General features: G+C 56.5%; 1 protein-coding gene across 3 annotated transcripts; it reads right to left on the bottom strand.

The window, feature by feature from the left end:
• Nucleotides 1-3,437: 3,437 nt before the first annotated feature.
• KAT2A (lysine acetyltransferase 2A) lies at nucleotides 3,438-18,378 on the bottom strand. 3 transcript variants are annotated; one of them, XM_059726935.1, is made up of 18 exons: nucleotides 18,133-18,378; nucleotides 17,918-18,041; nucleotides 17,678-17,823; nucleotides 16,331-16,420; nucleotides 15,114-15,295; nucleotides 14,139-14,330; nucleotides 13,690-13,796; nucleotides 13,358-13,465; nucleotides 12,385-12,524; nucleotides 11,651-11,859; nucleotides 11,202-11,328; nucleotides 10,373-10,483; nucleotides 10,139-10,282; nucleotides 9,705-9,819; nucleotides 8,246-8,282; nucleotides 6,619-6,682; nucleotides 6,126-6,210; nucleotides 3,438-5,687 (listed from the first exon to the last, which is right to left on the bottom strand). In XM_059726935.1, exons 1-18 carry the CDS (start codon nucleotides 18,361-18,363, stop codon nucleotides 5,494-5,496), a joined length of 2,406 nt encoding a protein of 801 aa, XP_059582918.1. In that variant the 5' UTR covers nucleotides 18,364-18,378; the 3' UTR covers nucleotides 3,438-5,493. The 3 variants fall into 3 exon arrangements, with proteins under 3 accessions (XP_059582918.1, XP_014460162.3, XP_059582919.1); XM_014604676.3 differs by having other exon boundaries at nucleotides 12,385-12,521; XM_059726936.1 differs by having other exon boundaries at nucleotides 13,358-13,462.
• Between the last annotated feature and the right edge of the window lie 961 nt (nucleotides 18,379-19,339).

Here is a 19,339-nt window from a genome sequence, read left to right as displayed (position 1 = left end):
CTTTGGATTTTGTCTCAGTGACCTAAAGCAGGGGATGGAAGGTCTGGGCAGCCTCGACTCCCCAAACTCCTGCCTTGGCATATATGTCCAAGGTGTGGGTGACCTCTCTCACATACTGAAGCCCCAGGCGGGGGTGAAGGATGGTTGCTGATAGCAGGGCCTCACCATTCTTGAGTGACTTGCAGATTTGGAATTTATTTGGCTGATTTGACTTGGAACACAAAAAAATTTCCTTAAAAACCCTCTCCAACAAGAAACAGGGAGGTGGGCAATTACAGGCTGCCGGCCTTAGTCGGAACAGCCCTGCTGCCCCTCCACGGGGTTTCCCTGGGTTGCCTTGTCAGAAACAGAAACTGAACTGAGCCTGCAACTGAGTCATCTCCCCCAGCGGGCAGCAGCCTGCTCCCCAGCCCTAGGCCCCAGCCTTGCTGGAGGGCACCAGGTCAGCCTGGGGAGCTGGGCCATGAGTGCAGCCTTCCCTGGGCACCTCACCATACATTCCTTGCTCAGCCTGGGGCCTCCCACCTCAGCACCCTGCTCTCCCCTGCTCCTGGCTGTCTGCCCCCCAGCCAACCCCATGCAGCGGGTACCTGGGATCTCATTGCATGACAGTGGCCCAGAACCTGTGGTCTCCATAGAGAGAGGCTTTTCACTGCTCCTTCCAGTGAGCCTGAAAGCAGGCTGCTTTAGCACTGCTGTGCTGACCTACCTGCTGCAACAAGCATGGAGGCCAAGGGGCTGGTACTGACCCTCACAGCATGTAGGAGCAGCACAGCCTAGGGAAGAAAGGGAGCATGCCTGTGGACCATGCTCCAAGGCACTGGGATTCAGAAAAGCAAAGTTCCTTCACCCTCCAAAGCACCTGGCTACTCTTGCTTCCCCTGCCCCAGGCACTGTGCTCCCCCTCTTGACTCACCTCCACTTGCCTCTCGGATCAGTCCAGTGGCACAGTGGGAAGCAAGAGGGACTGCTGCACCATCCACATCTGTGCATGTGAGCGCCTGGCTGCTCATGCCTATCTGACATGCAACATAGCTCTTCATATCCACCTGGGCAAGGCTTATTGGGCAGAAGTCCCTGCAGAGTATGGGCTGCTCCAACTGGAATTACGTTTTGAAGCAGAGCTGCTCCCAGGCATGAATATTGGTCTGAGCACTGCAGGAGATTGCCCTACATGTTGTTTGACCACCTCTACCCTAGGACTAGCATGTACGTGTAAACAGAGGAAATTATATTCAGTGCCCACCCTAAGGTTGCCAACTCTGTTTGACTCTATTCCCAGAGATTACATTACATGGTGGCGAATTGGCTGGAAGGTCGCACCCAGAGAGTCGTGGTGGATGGGTCGGTTTCGACCTGGAAGGGTGCGGGCAGTGGGGTCCTGCAGGGCTCGGTCCTTGGACCGATACTCTTTAATGTCTTCATCAGTGACTTGGACGAGGGAGTGAAATGTACTCTGTCCAAGTTTGCAGATGACACAAAGCTATGGGGAGATGTGGACACGCCAGAGGGCAGGGAACAGCTGCAAGCAGATCTGGACAGGTTGGACAAGTGGGCAGAAAACAACAGGATGCAGTTCAACAAGGAGAAATGCAAAGTGCTGCACCTAGGGAGGAAGAATGTCCAGCACACCTACAGCCTAAGGAATGACCTGCTGGGTAGCACAGAAGTGGAAAGGGATCTTGGAGTCCTAGTGGACTCCAAGATGAACATGAGTCGGCAGTGTGATGAAGCCATCAAAAAAGCCAATGGCACTTTATCGTGCATCAGCAGATGCATGATGAATAGGTCCAAGGAGGTGATACTTCCCCTCTATCGGGCGCTGGTCAGACCGCAGTTGGAGTACTGCATGCAATTCTGGGCGCCACAATTCAAGAGGGATGCAGATAACCTGGAGAGGGTCCAGAGAAGGGCCACTCGTATGGTTAAGGGCCTGCAGACCAAGCCCTACGAGGAGAGACTAGAGAAACTGGACCTTTTCAGCCTCCGCAAGAGAAGGTTGAGAGGCGACCTTGTGGCTGCCTATAAGTTCATCACGGGGGCACAGAAGGGAATTGGTGAGTATTTATTCACCAAGGCGCCCCCAGGGGTTACAAGAAACAATGGCCACAAGCTAGCAGAGAGCAGATTTAGATTGGACATTAGGAAGAACTTCTTCACAGTTCGAGTGGCCAGGGTCTGGAACGGGCTCCCAAGGGAGGTGGTGCTTTCCCCTACCCTGGGGGTCTTCAAGAGGAGGTTAGATGAGCATCTAGCTGGGGTCATCTAGACCCAGCACTCTTTCCTGCTTATGCAGGGGGTCAGACTCGATGATCTATTGAGGTCCCTTCTGACCCTAACATCTATGAATCTATGACAATGACATTAATGAGTCATTACTTCAGAAAGGCAAATGCACATTACTATTACATTTTAAAAACCCATTGGACTACTATATAAATCAGATTCAACAGTTAATATTTATTTTAATGAATTCCCTATCATTTATCTCCCAGGGGACTCAGCAGTCTCCTGGAGATTTATATCTAATTCTTGGAGACTCCAAGGCAATCAATCTTGGAGGGCTGGCAACCCTAACCCACCCAGACACTGCCTCCCTCCTGCACACACTGGTGAGGCCTTCCAGCCTGCCTTCCTAACTCACTACCACTGGGCAGAGGTACCAATGGGTGTTAAAAGAAACACTATAGCAATCTGACAGTGGTGGACGAGACCTGCAAGAAAGCTCCTGCAGTAGCTAGCGATCAGCAGATTGCCCCTCCCCCTCTGTGCGACACTGGTCAGGCCGCAGTTGGAGTACTGTGTTGAGTTCTGGGCGCTGCACTTCAGAAGGGATGTGGACAGCATTGAGAGGGTTCAGAGGATGGCCACCCGCATGATCGGGGGCAGCAGGGCAGGCCCTACGAGGAGAGGCTACAGGATCTGAACCTGTTCAGCCTCCACAAGGGAAGGCTGTGGGGGGGATCTAGTGGCCTGTTACAAACTAGTCAGAGGGAACCAGCAGGCACTGGGGGAGTCCCTGTTCTCCCGAGCACTACCAGGAGTGACAAGAAATAATGGTCACAAGCTGGCAGAGGGTAGATTCAGACTAAACCTCAGGAGGCACTACTTCAGTCAGGGCGGCTAGGATCTGGAACCAACTTCCAAGAGAAGTGGTGCTGGCTCCTACCCTGGGAGTCTTTAAAAGGATGCTAGATAATCACCTTGCCAGAGTCGTTTGACCCCAGTGCTCTTTCCTGCCATGGCAGGGGGTCAGACTTGATGATCTGCTCAGGTCCCTTCCGACCCTACCAACTACGAAACTATGAAAGGCTCAGCATAGGTTACAGGTAAAAGATCCAGTGGCTTTGTTGCTACACTCAGCCACAGGAGCTCCACCCAGCTGTGGCTGAATCACAGAGCTTTTCCCACAGGGAAGTCAGTAAGAAGAGGCGCACTCTGTTTTGGACAAGTACATTTATTTAAAAAAAACCCACAAGTGTGAGGTGGAATGGGTGGACGGGCAGGGCTGGGTGTGGGTACAGCCCAGCAAGGCAGAAGCCAGGCATGAGGAGCACCTGCTCTCACATGGCAAGGACAGCATAAGGGACAAGCAGGCATAGCAGAAAAGACAAGAGGCAGTCAATGGTGGGGGGGCAGGGGAGGCAGTACAAACACAGCTTATCTTCATTTCCCTTCCACAGCAGGGAAGAAATCTGCTCACAGTCCAGCAGCTGGGCAGACAGGGACAGAGCAGTGAGGAATAGGCCCCCGTGAAGGCCCTGAACTCCCTGGGGCTGCCTGCTGGCTCAGGAAGATGCTGGGCATGGAAGTGGCAGCCTCTAGCCCTCAGAAGCTGCAGCCACACGCAAGAGGAAACAGGGAGATTAGGCACCTGGTCCACTGTCTGAGGCAGGGCAAGGTTGCTGACAAAATGGCTAGCTGGGGTGGGGAGGGGGGGGGGCATGCTTGGCCCAGATTGCTTAGTGACAGAACTGGTGAAGCCCTGGTCACTTCTGCAATTACCCCCTTGGCCAAGAACATCTGAGCTCCACCCCGAGAACAGACAGGATTCCACTCCCCTGCACTTACACTCACTGCCCAGGAACGACCTGGGCCAAAGCTTCCTCCTGAGGCAAAGACCATGTGGTACATCATCACAGTCCCTACCTCCGTGTGATAGGCACAGGGCTCTGCCCTAGGATCCTAGCACCAGAGCAGCCATAGAGGTTGTTAAGGATAGTCATGAAAGGCAGTGGACTAGGTGGAATGAAGAGCAGGAAGAAGGCAGCTTGTGCAGAACTCAGAGCATGGCAGGGCCCTAAACTGAAGTCCAGTGGAAGGGCTCAAGCAGGACAGTGACTCGTGTGACAAGTAGCAGGGCAGTGGAGTGTCTAGTGGGGCACACGGCCACAGCCCGCACAACAGAAGGGAGTGCCAGGGCACAGATGGAGCACGGCTCAGAGGAAAAGGAATAGCTGTCTCTGTACCCCAGGAAGAAAAGGGCTGAGAGCAGCAATGGGACAGGGCTAGGAGCTCTGATGCATCTTCAATTAAGAACAAGAATTGAAGGCCCCAGGCGAGACCCTGACACTTTCCCAGACCAGAGGTGAGTGGGCTCCTGCCCCATAACCTCCCCAATCTGTCCCCTTCTAGACAGCCTAGGAGGCAGGAAGACCCTGGTCATACATTCACATGGTAAAGGGCAGGGATGGAGGCGCAGTGTGCGTGTGCAGCAAGACAGAGCATGAGCCAGCAGCATAATGCCAGGCTGAGGAGGCAGAGCCCAGGCTCAAAGAGTGGGGGAGAGGGAAGGCAGCTCTGCTAGGGCAGGAAGCAGGTCCAGACTCTGCTCTGTACAGCAAGACAAAACACAGGCACATGCCAGTAGTTCTGGGCTGCCTTGGCCAAGAGCCCCCAAGAGCCAAGTTCCCCACCATCCCCTCACTGCTCTGGATGAATCACATAGCAATGGGAGCCCCTACAGCCAGATAAGGTGCAGTCCCAGCAGAAGAGAGTGGGCAGCCCTGATAGGACCTCACAGCAGGCCAGAATATCAGTATAGATCCATTCCCTTTTGGAAACAGGCCTCTACAGCAAGCTGCCCATGCTGCTTCCTCCAGAGTAAGGCTGCATGGTGATGCGAAGTCCAGCCCATAATGCTGTAAAGGCCTTGAACGGTGCCTGCCTTTCAGCCACCACAGCCCCATCACAGAGCCCAGCCTCTGTTTGTGAAATGACAAATGCCCATGAAAGAGCACCCACACCTGCTGCAAGGGCGCAGCCCAGCACCCAGGTTGTCAGCAGCAGCCTGCATCCTGTACGTGGCAGGAACCAGGCCTTGCTGAGCTGGGAAGAGTGCAGACCCCACCTGGAGGATGTAAACAACAAGACATGCCACCCCTGCCCTGCACACCAGCGTTTTGGCTGCAGGGGGAGCATAAGACCAGGAGGCACCTGCTCTGAGGAGGAGCTGGAGCACAACCCCCCAGTGCCACAGGGCTCTCCCCTGTGCTACTTGTCTATGAGGCCCCCCTCCTTGAGTTTGAAGTAGAAGAACTTCTCCAGGGTATTGGCGCACTTGCAATAGTCACTGTCAGGTGGGTTGTACTCCCGGCAGTTGGTGATGATACGCTGCAGGTCAGCGATGAAGAGCTTCTTGGTCACATAGTAGCGGTTCTTCAGGCGCTCAGTCATGGTCTTCAGATCTGCAAGGGGGACAGCATTCAGCTCCTGTGTGGCTTTATTCCCTCCCTCCAACCCTTCTGGTCCCACACAGGAGTCCCTCCTGGTCCCCCCTAAATGCCCTGCCAGTTTAGTCTTATCTTTACACAGGTAGGGGAAGGAATTTATCTGATGTTGCCATGTGCCAGAGGTTAGGCTAATAGAGCACAGGACCTTTGATTTCCAACTCGCAGAGCCCCAAACACCTCCTCCAAAGGCAAGAAGACAAACCAGGAGTCCTGATGCTCAACACCCCTCCCTGCTCTACCACTGGTATCTTCTCTTCCTTCCAAAGGACAAAGTCCGGGAATCTTGTCTCTTGGCCTCCTCTCCATCTCCCCTCCCAAAGCTTCAGAGAACCCAGGGGTCCTGACTGCCAGCCCCTCCCTCAGCTCTGTCCCACAGAGCAGGTGCCCACCTACCGATAGGGAAACGGATGATTTCGTAGTAATCAGGTGCCTCAGACTTCTTGACAGGCTCCATGAAGGGCCAAGCACTGGGGTGGGTCTGTGGAAGGAGGGAAACTAAGAACCTCATTCATTCAACAGGAAAAAATGGCAGGCAGGCCCCTTCCCCAACCCCTGCAACCCGTATCAAGCCCTACAGGTTGCTAGCTTCCAGCACCCATTGCTCTGGGGAACTCAGATGTTGAATCAAAGAGTTGCAATCAGGAACATGGGTCAGAACTGCAACCCAATGAACCCAGGGGTCCTTGTGGCTGCTGAGGAAGGTGACAGACGGCCAGAAAAGTCAGAACATACTACCAAGAAGCTGTTCTGGATTCTGGCCTGGCTTGTGCCCTGGGGCAGAAGGGTCTAGTGGTCCCACTAATGCTGCTATTAACTAGGCCTTTGGTACCCCTGTGCCAGGAGGGTACCCCCGAGGATGCATCCCCCTAGTCCATAGCCCCAGTACCTTGATTTGGGCCAGGAGGTTCTTCAGGGTGTTGTAGAGCTGGTCTGGATCTTTGAGCTCTTTCCTGTAAGGGAAAACCTGGACAGTGCTCAGTCTGTCAGCACCAAACATGTTTGTCTTTCCCAGCACTCATAGGTGACCATGAACAATGCTGCCAGATGCCCAGGCCACTGGGTTCCCAACTTTGGGGACAATGTCTCCCTTCTCTCAGGCAGCTTGGACTGGTGCATGCTCTCCTTAAGTAGCAGGCACTAGCTCAGAGCACCAGGGCAACTGGCCCCTATGACATGGGTGGGCAAAATGTGGCCTGCAGGCCGGATCCAGCCCATGAGGCCATTCTTTCTGGCCTGTGGGGCCCCTAAAAAATTTAGAAAATAAATATTAATCTGCCCTTAGTTCCAGTCAAAAATGACAGCAACCAAGAGCAGTAGGATCCAGGGGAAGCCCGGTGGGCTCCCACAACAGCAGGGTCCACTCGACCCCACCCCCGCAGCTGGAAGTCCCAGCAGGGACTTCTGGCCTGGGACCACGTGGCTTCCCTGTGCCAGAACCACAGGTAGGGGTGTGACCCTGGGCAGAGAAGGAGCCCAGGGAAAAGTGGCCCAGGGAAAAGCTGAGCCGGGGGGGAGGGGGGGGGGAAGGGAAGTGGTCCCTCGCCCACCCTATGGCCGGCGCCCCACACTGCAGCTGCTTGCAGCCCGCACGGAGCTGCAGCAGGGAGTGCCAGCCATGGGACGGACGGAGGAAGGGCCGCTTTTCCCACCCCTGTGCTCAGCTCTTCCCGGCACAGGGAAAAGCGGCCCCTCACTCGTCCCATGGCCAGTGCCCCGTGCTGCAGCCGCTTGCAGCCCGCATGGAGCTGCCTGTGCCTGCTCTGGACAGCCCCATGCAGGCTGAGAGTGCCTGCAGGACGGAGCACCAGCCACAGGGCGGGTGAGGGGCTGTTTTTCCCCATGCTCAGCATCAGTTTCTTCCCTGCCGGCAAGCTGGGGGGCACTGGGAGCGAGTGGGCGGGGAGCCAGCGGGAGCACAAGGCCCGCACCGGTGTCCCGGGGCCAGTGCTGGCAGGGCCCAGAGCAGGGTGGCAGGAGTGGGTCCCAACTGGTAGGGGTTCTATGGAGCCGGGCCAGCTCCCCCCTCTCCCTGCTGGTGCAGCCCAGCCCAGGTCCACAAACCCCTGCCAGCCTGTGCCCCGCTTTGGGACCTACTGGTGCTGGCCCTGGGACATTGGTCCCAAGACATTGGGACATTGGTCCCAAGATGGTGACCAGGGGCGGGGCTACCCAAGCAGCCCTCAACAGCCTGCCAAAACTGGGTAAGTAGCTCTCTGCCTGAAATAATTAACCACCCCTGCCCTAGGACCTGAGAGCAGCATGACCAGCCTCAGACCAAGTGTGCCATGGGGGCTCTTGCACTTAAAGGGCAGAAGCACTGCTAACCAGACACCCACCAGCTGCACCACTGAATGAAGCGCAACCCCCACTATCTCTACATCACCTGCAAGATCCAGCATCAAGACCCCTCACTTGGCCCAGAGGCCTACAGAGGTTCAAGATCACCCCTATGCTGCTGCCTCTGACCACCAACCCACGCCACATGGTAACTCTGGGCTAAGAATGGCACTTACCCTTTTTCCTTCCCCAGGGGCTTCCATCCCGTTTCTCCTGGAAGACAGGGAGAAGAGTTTGTTCACATATGAGGGTCACTGTCGCCTTCCCAGCACAGCACTGGCTTCTCAGCAGTCCTTCTGGGTCTCACCACCCCAAGCCCAGAGTTGCCCAGGCACTCAGCTAACTCCAACTCCAGCATCGCCCTCAAGAATACATTAGAGCAGGCTGCAAGGTCTCCCACTGTGCCCTCCCCACCAGTGCAATACTTTAGTAGTGATCTGGCCCATCAACCATGTTCCAAGGAACAAAAGGAAGGTGGGGGTGTGGGAGAGAGAATGTCAGGAGCTGTCACACCTCAGCACAGAGCTGTCACACTTGCAGAACTTTGGAGCTGGCCAAGAACGTGCATTGCCATGGGAGGAAGCAGAGATCAGAATCTGGCAGTCTCTGGCAAAGCCCCTGAGACCGCCCTTCCCTGCAGCCTGTGTTATGCCTCCATTTGCACCATTACTAAGGAATCCCAGCAGCTTTCAGGCCTCACATCCCAGCCCAAGGGGCATGACTCCTGGGACAAGTTTAAAGCATCTCAAACCTGGAAGGGAAGCAGAGCTCTCTGCTACAGGAGGCATCTGGCAGCGCAGTGGCACAGCCTGGCCTGCGGGTGGCAGCAGCAGTATTGTACACAGCTGGGATGCTTCACAAGACAAAACTTTGGGCAGCTGCAGCAGGTTCCAGCTCTAGCTAGTGGAGGGAGCTGTTTTGTTGCACTCACCTGTGATGACCCTAAGTGCATCCCAGGGGACAGCATGGTTTACCTGCCCAGCCCCAGCCATACATAGTTGGTGCTTAGAGTGAATCTGGACCTCCTGCAAGTGATCTTTCTCCAGCTGGGCTTTGGCCAGAGCAGCTATACTTTGCCAGCTCACTGCAGAGCGACCTGGGCACCCTCCTGTCCCCAGGTGGACTGGGCAGTAAATACAGGACATCACAGAGTTGTATACCCAGCTTCAGTTGGCAACAATGCAGAAGTGTATTGATTAATAGTGATGACCCTGGCTTCCTTAGAAAGCAAGAGGCATAAACTTACAGCCCCTGCTACTGCAAGGGTTCAAGAGGCCCATCACCAACATCCAGGCATTTGCTATAGCTGCACACAGGCATGCAAGTGTCAGGTAAAAGGGGAGTACAACACACAATAATGCCGAATACTATTTCCAAGCCCTTCTTCCACAGCAAATGCACCTCCCCGCTGCCATCAACAGGTCCACAGTCATTTAGCTGTACTATCAATATGCCTCCACATTCCCAATGACTGAAGTGTGCGCACATTTCCTGAGACCCCCCATCAGCAGCTCCTGGGACATTTGGGGCAGCTGGACTCAAAGAGATCTGCTGTGCTGAGTTGCTCAGTAACAGGGGAGAGGGGAGATGGAACAGGGAAAACAGACACCAAGAGCTGCAGAGGCAGGAACTTACGGATGCCAGGGATGCTTTCAATGGGGATCTGCCGCACACCCTCCTTAAAGCAGGTCAGGCCTGGGTACACCTTGCGGATCTGCGCCTGCTTCCTCTCAATCAGCTTCTTGATGATCTGTGGCAGAGGGGTAAAGGCTGGAGTCCCAGGGCAATGCTGCAAAGCACTCTGCTGTGGGAGACCTGAACGCTCCTCTGCCAAGCTCCCTAGAATTTCTCCCCAAGACACTATCTACAGCTTGACTACAATGCCTGGTTTGCACTTGGCAGCCTTGGAGCTCTGGCTGCAGACTCACCCCTTGGTGAGCTCCTGGCTGCCAGCATGCCCCCTTCATTTCATCTACTGTTTTAAAAGCCAGTTAAAGGCAACTCAGAGTTGACCTGGCAAGACCTTCTCAGAACCCTGCACCAATGAAGCCGTGTCCTAAAAGAGGTACCTCCTTCTGCTTCTTGATGATGTGGGAAAGCTCAGTGTAAGGGATGCGGGGGTTAAGCTCACACTCCATCAGGGTCGCCCCCTCGTAGTCCTTGATGTAGCCCAGGTAGCGACTCTTTGGCACCTTGATATCCTTGGAGAAGCCCTGGGTTGGGGAAGGGGGTTATTAGAGTGAGTTCTCTGCTTCCTCGATAGGGAAGAGCTGCTAGTTCCTGTGGGGCCAGGGAAGCTGTACCTGCTTCTTGAAGTACCCGATGGCATACTCGTCGGCATAGGTCAGGAAGTACAGGATGGTGTGCTTGATATGATACTCCTTCAGGTGATTCATCAAGTGTGTCCCGTACCCCTGGGAAGACAGATAAACAGACACGCTCACATGCCCCCATCAGGTAGGTGCCACAGAGCCCCAAGCTGCCAAGCACAGAACAGTCAGATGCTGGTTGCAAGCCACAGGCAGCATCTCAGACAGGGATCCCAAGTAGCTGGGGGAGGCTACCCCACAGTTCCACGCAAGCCCAGAGCAGGGAGTGGATGGGGACACATGCCAGCGGGGCTACCGCCCAGAATCAGAAAGAGCCAGCATTACACACACACCCACCCTGGCTTCTTGGCCAGAATAAAGAAGCACAGACTAGGCCTGTCCTGTGCTTGAGTGCATTTTAACAACCCCTATAGAAGCAAGATGCTGACAACCCTCATCTCCTTGCTTTACCTATGGCAGTTTAAGGTGCTTTGGGTGTTTTTAGGTAGTAGGCCTCGTTGTTGTGCGACAGGGCAGATTGTATAGTTTTAGGAATAGGTCTTGCATGGCATGGTCTGGATGGGAATGATAATGCCTCAAGCAGGGGGCTGGACTAGATGACCACTGGAGGTCTCTTCTAGTCCTACTTTTCTACGATTCTACTCTTCCCTGATACTAAAGTAGCTTCCCAGCCTAGGGCTCCCCCAAACAACTCAGGAGTGCCCTTTCATCCTGCCTTCCAATCCCAGCTGACCCCTGCTTGCTTTCAAGCAAACCAAGCATGGTGCTCCAACACCCTCAATTAGCTGCCACCTGTTCTCACCTTCACCTGCTCGTTGGATGTCACAGCACAGAAGACAATTTCCGTGAAGCCCTGGGTGGGGAACATGCGGAAGCAAATCCCCCCGATCACTCGGCCATCCTTGATCAGAGCCAGCGTCTTGTGCTTGCTGCAGGAAAAGGCATGGCAAATGCATAGAGGGCATTTGAATCAATCAGGAAGGGCCTGAGGATGGGCAATTTGTGGGATGAGGAGCAATCGCAGCCCACCTGGGGCAATCAGGGTCGCCCTGTTCCCCAAGAACTTATCAGTACTGTGTGGCAGAAAGGTAAAGTTGTAGCTGGGGTGACCCACAGCCCTGGATCACAGACTAAAACACAGGTTCTCAAATGTAATTTTAAGCTCTGACCCAATGTGAGAACTGAGCCCAATTCCTTAGAGCAGAGTGGAAACCCCACCAATCCCACCTTCCCTGGCCGCAGCTAACGTACGGGTCAAAGACGAGGCGTGTGATATACTCCTTAGGCATGCGGGGCAGCTGGTGGGAAAAGACATTCTGCAGCCCCACCAGCCACATGAGGATCTTCTTGTTGGATTTCTGCGAGAGCGAGTTGCCGATGACATGGAACTCGATGATGCCACGCCGCTCCTCCAGCCGTGCTGTCTCGTCCCGCGCCGCATTTGCTGACAGCAGGCTGGTCTGCGGGTCCAGGGGCAAGAATGCAAGAGAGAGCCGCACCCACTTACCCAAGCTCCTCCCTAGCACCCTGCTCACCAAGCCTACCAGTAGGAAGGACACAGGGGCCGTAAGTGCAAAAGAGAGGCCCTGTTTTGCAAGGCAAGGCAGCTCAGAGCATCAGAGCAGGGCTCTGGCACTGGTGCAACTGGAACTTGATTCTCTCCCTTGCTGAATGAGGAAGTTCTGTGCAGAGCCCCCAACCCATACCATACCCATGCCAGCTCCAGTCTCCCATCTAGAGTGATGCCCACAACCAACCCCAGCATGAGGTCAGAACCATCACTACCAGCAGATCCAGAACCACTGTGTGAAAAGCTGGCAATCCCACTTGTCCTGCCCAGTCTCACTGGAGGGTGGTGACACCAGAGCCAGACCCTGCAGCATTGGAGAGCCAGCTATCACCAGCAACAACCATCCCAAGCTGTTAGCAGCTCTGTGGTCTGCTCCAACAAAGGACAGGTCCTCCGCCCCCACACCTCACCGTACCTCTGGCCCCAGCATGGCAGCAGGGTCTGTGATGGTCAGCATCACTTCATTGACCAGTTCCATGGGGATGTCGCCCATGACCCGGATGCGCTTGGCATCTTCCAGCGTCAGGCTCTCAGGCAGTTTCCGTTTCTCACCTCCTCGAGGGCGGGTAGGGAACAGAGGAAAACAGTCACCATGGAGCTCGGACTGCAACCAGGGGCTGCTAGTGGATCTGACACCCACCCCACATGGCTTGGGATCCCCCTTCCCCATGCCACACAGAGACAACCGCAACCCTGCCCACAGGATGCCATGAAAACCAATGCTGTCTCAAGCCCCACAACCTACTGGGACTCTGAAAAGCCCTATGCTCACAGGAGTTGGAGGAAGGATGCCCTTCTAGATCACAGGCCTGCCCAGGCCCCACAGGGGCTGTGTATGGCTGCCACACAGACCTGCCTCACTAGGCAAAGTCGGGTCCAGTGCCCCACAGAGCCCCCGAAAAGCTCAGCACACCGGGCTGGCAGCAGACAAGGGTTTTTTCACACTGGCTTCTTACTTCCATTTCAGCAGAACAGATTTGTACCAGATTACAGACAAGGAGAGCGGTCTGAGCGTGCCCCAGTGCCAGTCCCAGAGCCTTCATGTATGAATTTGTCAGTGCACACATCCACAAAACCTACACCCTGCACACAGGGCCGCCACTGAATGGGCCTGCTTCTTTTGCCCTGCTAACCCTTCTCCATTATGGGAGCAAAAGCCCCCACACCTGTAAACCTCAGACCAATTTCCCATCTGCCCCACTGACCCCAAGGGATTCACACCAGGGCTAGGCTGGGTCTCTGCTCTCTGTGCACCAGCAGAGCTGGCACTGGCTGCAGACTGGCTCCCAGACCTGGGACCATCCTTTCCTGAACAAATCAGAGAGAAGGAAGGTCCGTGCCAGCCCCTAAAGTCCCAGCACCTGCCCCCACCTCCTCCCAAGCATTACCTGGCATGGGCTCTGAAGCACTGGTGTCCATGCTGATGGAGGAGCTGCTGCTGCTGAGCTTCTTGCTGAACAGTGGGGCGCTGGGCACAGCCACAGTACTAACAGCTGCTGGGAGGCACAACAGTGGTTTTCACTAGCCAAACCCACCCCATTACATAACGACCAAGGAGCAGAGTGCAGTCACTGTTCACAAGGCCTCCCTCAGGTTGGGCCTGTGCCCCTGACACACAGAGGTGGTGTGGAGTGCAGCACTGGCATGCAGAGGATGCAGCAAGCGGTCAAGCCTACAGAGGCACCTCACATGCTGGATGCGCCACTCTATTATCAAGTACCTGGGCGTGGGACTAGCTGGGTCCCCTCCGTGGCTGGCATGATGAAGTCAGACTCCCAGATGGGAGAGTTCTCCCCATAGATCTCCTCCTCCAGCATTGACAGGAACCTGGGTGCAGGGTGGCATAAAATACGAGTCAGCAGGACCACCAGAGGAGGGCACATGCAGCCTAGGGAACTGGAAGCCCTACCCACATGACAGCACAGTGTCAGCCATGAGAGAGCACGATTGTTGCGCTTGCTAGCGGCAGGGGAGGACAGAGCTGCTAGAAGCCTCACCCAGCCAGGGGAACCCAGGGTAGGTTCAGTACCCAGTGCCCACGCCCTGCAACAAGCGTTAATCCTGAGTCCACAACACCTAGGAAAGAGCTTGGCTGCCCTCCTTGCCCCTTGTGGAGGACTAAGGGGGCAGAAGAGCTGCCATTGACCCTTCTGGGGCTGGGCCGCCTACTTAGGGAAGTGGGTGAGGATAAGCGTCCGCTTCTCAGGCACCAGCTTGTCCTTCTCCACCCGGAACTTCTCCAGCAGCTGCCGGCGGGTGACAGTGAAGATGGACTTGAGGAGGCTGCGGCCGAAGACGTGAGTGGTCTCATAGCGGGGCAGGCTGTCGCAGCTCTGGGGCACGTGGCAGTAGCACAGCCACCTATGCAACAAAACAGCAGACACTCCTAGAGACTGGCCCATTTCTGGTCCCTGGGAGTGGCGCCCCAGAGGGTTGGCTTCATGAACAGGGCAAGCAGCCATGGGCTTGGCAGATGCAGCTTGCAGGGAATGGGATGGGCAGGGAAGCCAGAGAGGAGACAGTGGCTGCAGTCAAGAAGGGAGCCCTTCCCCCACAGAGCGCTAGACAAAGCAAGACCTCTTTGCTCCCAACCAAGGACACAGATGTGTCAGCTTGTGGGTCCTTGCCCTCCCAGACCACTCCCACCCCTTCCATACTACATCCTAGCAACCTATTAAGTAAATTTAACACTGCCCAGCAAGGCCGCAGGCTCTCAGCAGCCCAGTGAGCCTTTGCCATGAGTGCCATGAGGATGTCTAGCTCCTTCAGGAGTAGAGGTGAGATTGCAGTGGGACTTGTATCTGTTTTCAAGGAGTCTGATCAGATTCTCAGGGTTTGCTGGGCTCATAGCTGGCAGTGTGGCAGGAACCAGGACAAGGGATGCTGGGACTAGAGCAGAGGGGCAGTTCAGGGGAGAAAGAAGTCTCATAGTTCCCAGGCTGCAATGGTCCTGCAGGGATGGAAAGTCAGTGCAACCTTGGACAGTGCCTGCCCAGGTTTTGGGGACAGTGAAGAGCTAAGAGCCCCAAAGCAAAGTGTCCCATCAATCAATGACAAGCACTGAGAACACAAAGGGTCTGTAATGACTCCTCCCTGCTCATTTCAGCTCCACCACCCCCCACACCCCAGAAATCCAGCCCTCACCTGGTGTAGTTCACCTTGTAGGTGGCAACGTCATCATTTTGAGAGCGCTGCCGGAACTGGGAGGGCGTCTCCAGCTTCCAGTAGTTGAGGCACAGCAGAAACATCTTGGAGAGTTCATACATTGTCTGTCGCTCCTTGGGCGGCAGATGACTGAATTTGTACTGGACGAAGTTCAAGACTCCCTGGGAGAGGAGGAGGCAGGTAGGACATCAGGGATGAATGAAGCTGCGGGATGCCCCAGCTGGAGGCGCCACCACATCATGGTCAGTCCTAAGATGGCTCCACACAAAGTGCCTTGCAGCTGTGCAACAGGGTTGTTGGCATGGCTTTACGAAAAGCTTAGACAAGCACTTGTATAGAACAGTTTAGATAGGGATGATCCTGCCTTGAGCAGTAGGCAGAGCTAGACAACCTCCTGAGGGCCCACTTTTCTATGGTCCTATGACCAAGGGATGGTGAGGGTGCAGAGGGTAACATTAACGGACCAGGAGGGCCAGAGAGTCCAGAGAGGCAGCACAGAATAGCTGCAACCATCAACAGAGACTGGGGTTCAGCTTTGCTTCAGGCAGTAAGTGGGTTGGGGCAGGGCAGGAATGAAGTAACATCATGCTGCAGAAGTCTGCCCATAGGCTGGCAGATCTGGCAACTCTGCATAAAGAGAGAGATACCCATAGGACTGCTGGTCAGGTCTGAGAGGGGCCCAATAGCAGAACACAGGGGCAGGCAACTTGCATCCAATTACTGGATGTGATGTTGTCATCACAGCCAGAGAGCTAAGGAAAGAGATGGGCAGGGCAGAGCAGGGTGGGAGAAGCATGGACAAAGCTGCACGCAGCAGGTGTGGAGTCAGAAGAGAGGACCGCAGCCCAGCAGCTGCCCAGCTCCATGCATCTCCATCACATCCCTGCCTCCAAGCACAGAGACCCTCTGGCACACTGTTGCACCAAAATGCAGCCTGGTTTGCTTTTGAAGAGCCCAGGAGAACCTCTATCTGGGAGAAGCAGCACTGAGCTGCAAGGAAGCTCTTCTAGTTTTACAAGGGGTAGGAGAAAAAGGAGGAAGGAGGCTGAAGACCATGATATAAAACAGCAGGCACAGGAGGCAGTGGCAGCAGCACCCCCATCCTGGGAGGCCCTGGGCGCAGACACACTAGGGAATTGATACAGCAGAAGAGGTTGTTGTGACAACCAATGCCCGCTGTGGAGCGCTCGTGTTACCTGCTCAATATTGGGCTTCTCAAAGGGTGGGCTCCCAAGGGACCCTTCCACCACCGGACGGCTCATTTGCAGGATGCACTTTCTCAGGAGCTGCGAGACACAAGGAGGCTGTTACACCACCGAAGGCAGAGCAAGGGCAGGGGTTAGCCAGCTGCAGAAAGGGGTTCCAGCAAGACCAGGAGGAACAAGCCAGAGACCAGGCAGCCCCAGCACTGAGGGCAGCTCCCATGTGCTCCAGGGCCTGGCTGGCCCCTGCCTGGAGCCTGCAGGTGCCTGTCTGCAAAGGTAGGAGGGCAGCCCCTGCCCCAGGGTAGCACCCAGATGCGAAGCCCCTTCCTTGCCCCATGCAGGCCTACCCCTCCAGAGCCACAGCACCAAGGGGGAGGGGGGGGGCAGCAGCGGCAGATAGATCCCACTGCACCCCTGCCTCTGCCAACCAGCTCTAGGTCCCGCTGGACTTCAGGTAAAAACAGCGGGGAACATCCCAGTGGTCAGTGGTGTGACATGCAGGAGGGGGCCCTCTATATCCTGGGGATCCTAAACTGGGGCCCCTGTGAGAGTGCGTCGAGGGGGCCACATGGCCTGGGCACTGTCTTCAGTGCAGCCAGCTGTGGATCTGGCCAGGCCTGAGGCAAAGCATGCCCGGTTCTTCCTTTGAAGATAATTCTCCCCACAGGCCTTGGCTCAGACCTTCTGTGCAGTTTCCAAAGAACCACCTTGCTGCTGGGCTGATTGAACAGGTCTGCAGGCACCTAACAAATGAATCCCCCACTGAGCCTAGATCCCAGAACAGACTTCTGCAGCACGCTCCCTGAAGAGCTGGCCTATCAAGACATTGGGTCCAGCAAAACCAGAACCCCAACAGCATGCAGACACACAGATCTGACTCTTGGTGAAAGGTCTGTCTAGCAGAACAGCATCAAAGGGCCACCATGTCAGACTGGGAACGGCCTAGCATACTGCAGGCTGAAAACCTTAACTGTGTACGACCCCTAGCAGCTCCACATGAAATCAAAACCTTGCAGGGGGGAGTTAGCCAAGCCCAGCGCTGGGACAGAGTTTGGGGAGAGATCATAGCACGTGGGTTCTTAACACCCCAAAGGCATCCAATGGGGGAGACGGGGGGAAGCTCCCTACCAGCTGCTTTCCATAAGCTTCAGGAGCACCAATGCCATGTGGTAGGGCTAAACACTGCTGCTGAATCGGGGGGACGTGACCACACAGCCCAGCTGGCCACCAGCACTAGCTTGCACGTCACCTGGCAGCAAAGCAGGGACCCTGAGGCACCTCCACAAGGCACGGCACCCTGCAGAGCGGGACCCCGGGGCACAGCCCTGAGCAACGCACCTTGAACAGGTAGAAGTACACTTGCTTGGTGTCCGTGTCCTCCTCTTTGTGGACCGACATAAAGAGGTTTTCCACGTCCACCACCATGCCCAGCAGCCGGTTGATCTCCTCCTCTGAGACATTCTCCAGGTGGGACACATGGTCAGCTGCGGGGCCGCAGCAAAGGGCCGGCGGGTCAGCACCAGCGGCCGCACGCAGCCACCCCGTCGCCCCGCTCCTCCACCCCTGCCCCGGTCTTACCCAGGGCGTGCCCGCAGCTCCGGCAGGGCTCGCTCAGGTTGGCCACGGGCTGCTGCAGGTCCATGCGGGGCGCCGTGGGCGGGTTGGGGTTCTTCCACCCATTGCACTTGCAGGCGTCGTTGGCCTGCGCGGGGGCGGCAAGAGAGCGTGAGGGGGGCCGGGGCCGGGCTCGGGGCCGGGGCGGGGCGGGGCGGGGGTGCTGCCGGGCCCGGTACCTTGCAGGCGGAGAAGACCCCCAGCTTCTCCAGCTTCTTGGCGCGGGGGAAGCCGCGCACCTGCGCCTTGCGCTGGCTGGCCCGCTGCTGCTGGCTCAGGCCCGGCCGCGCCGGGTCGCTGGAGCCCGCGGCGCCGCCCGCGCCCGCCCCCGCGGGGCCCGCTCCTGCCGCCGTCGACGCCGCGGGGGGCTGCGTGGTCCGCCCGGGCTGCGCGGCCTCCGGCTCCGCCATGCCGGCTCCCACCCGGCCCCGCTGCGCCGCCCCGCGCCTGCGCGGCCCCTGCTGGGAGCTGTAGTTTCGCCGCCCGCCCCGGGGGCCGCCCGGAAGCCGGTCCTTGCACGTGGGCTCGCACCGCGCCACACCCCGCTGAGGTGGCCGTCAGAGAGGACAGCTTGGTCGTTCTCTGTTGAGACGGAACCGGACGCCTTGACGTCCTCTGTTTGAAGAGAAAAATAGAGGACTAGAAGCGTCGGGTGCCGCATGAATAGGGGACAAAGGAGCAGAAAACAGGGACGTGCCCTGTGCTGTCCACCCTGACTCTGCCGCGCTTAAAGAGGGCGTCTGCCCGGCGGCGCTCGCAGCCACCATGAGTGGCACACGCTTGTTTCTGTTGTCCAAGGAGCGAGAGCCGGGAGCTGGCGGTTTCCGAGGGCTGCCTCGAGTCTAGAGGGGTTGGCCGGACCCTAAACAAAACCAGCAGTGCCAACCCAGGGTGACGGAGCTTTTGGCCCTGCGGGCCAGATGAGTGGTGCAGATGTGTCTGTCTGCAGGCCAAATCCAGGCCGTGGGCCCACAGTGTAACCAAGGGCCCAGGTTGAATGGAGCCCCGTGCGTGCCAGCTGCGGCCGTTTCCCACTCCCAGCCCTGCCTGTGCCAGGTTGGGCCCTGCTGCTGCAGCTGCAGCCCTGCACAGGCTGAATCGGGCTTGTTGCCTCGCACCAGGCCAGGACTTGAGTGCCCCTGCTCTGACCTAACACCGTCCCCATTGTGGCCCCCTACAATGGGCTCCCCCAGCTGAGAATTTCAGAAGGCCATTAGCCCCTGCTTGGGGCCTTAGAGGCCACGTTTCCAGCTTTTGTCTGTATCTTTGAGGCTAGAAACATTTTTTGTTTTTCATGAAAGCTAAAAACACCCTCATCCTAGCAGCTGGGCCATGAAGACAAGCACAAGCCTTGCAACATAATCGCTGACAACAGGGGAAGAAAGG

Source organism: Alligator mississippiensis, chromosome 4 (genome assembly GCF_030867095.1).
Source record: "Alligator mississippiensis isolate rAllMis1 chromosome 4, rAllMis1, whole genome shotgun sequence".
In the NCBI taxonomy this organism is placed as follows: Eukaryota; Metazoa; Chordata; order Crocodylia; family Alligatoridae; genus Alligator; species Alligator mississippiensis.
The sequence above is the reverse complement of the archived record's forward strand: the minus strand, read 5'-3'. Positions and strand labels throughout refer to the sequence as shown.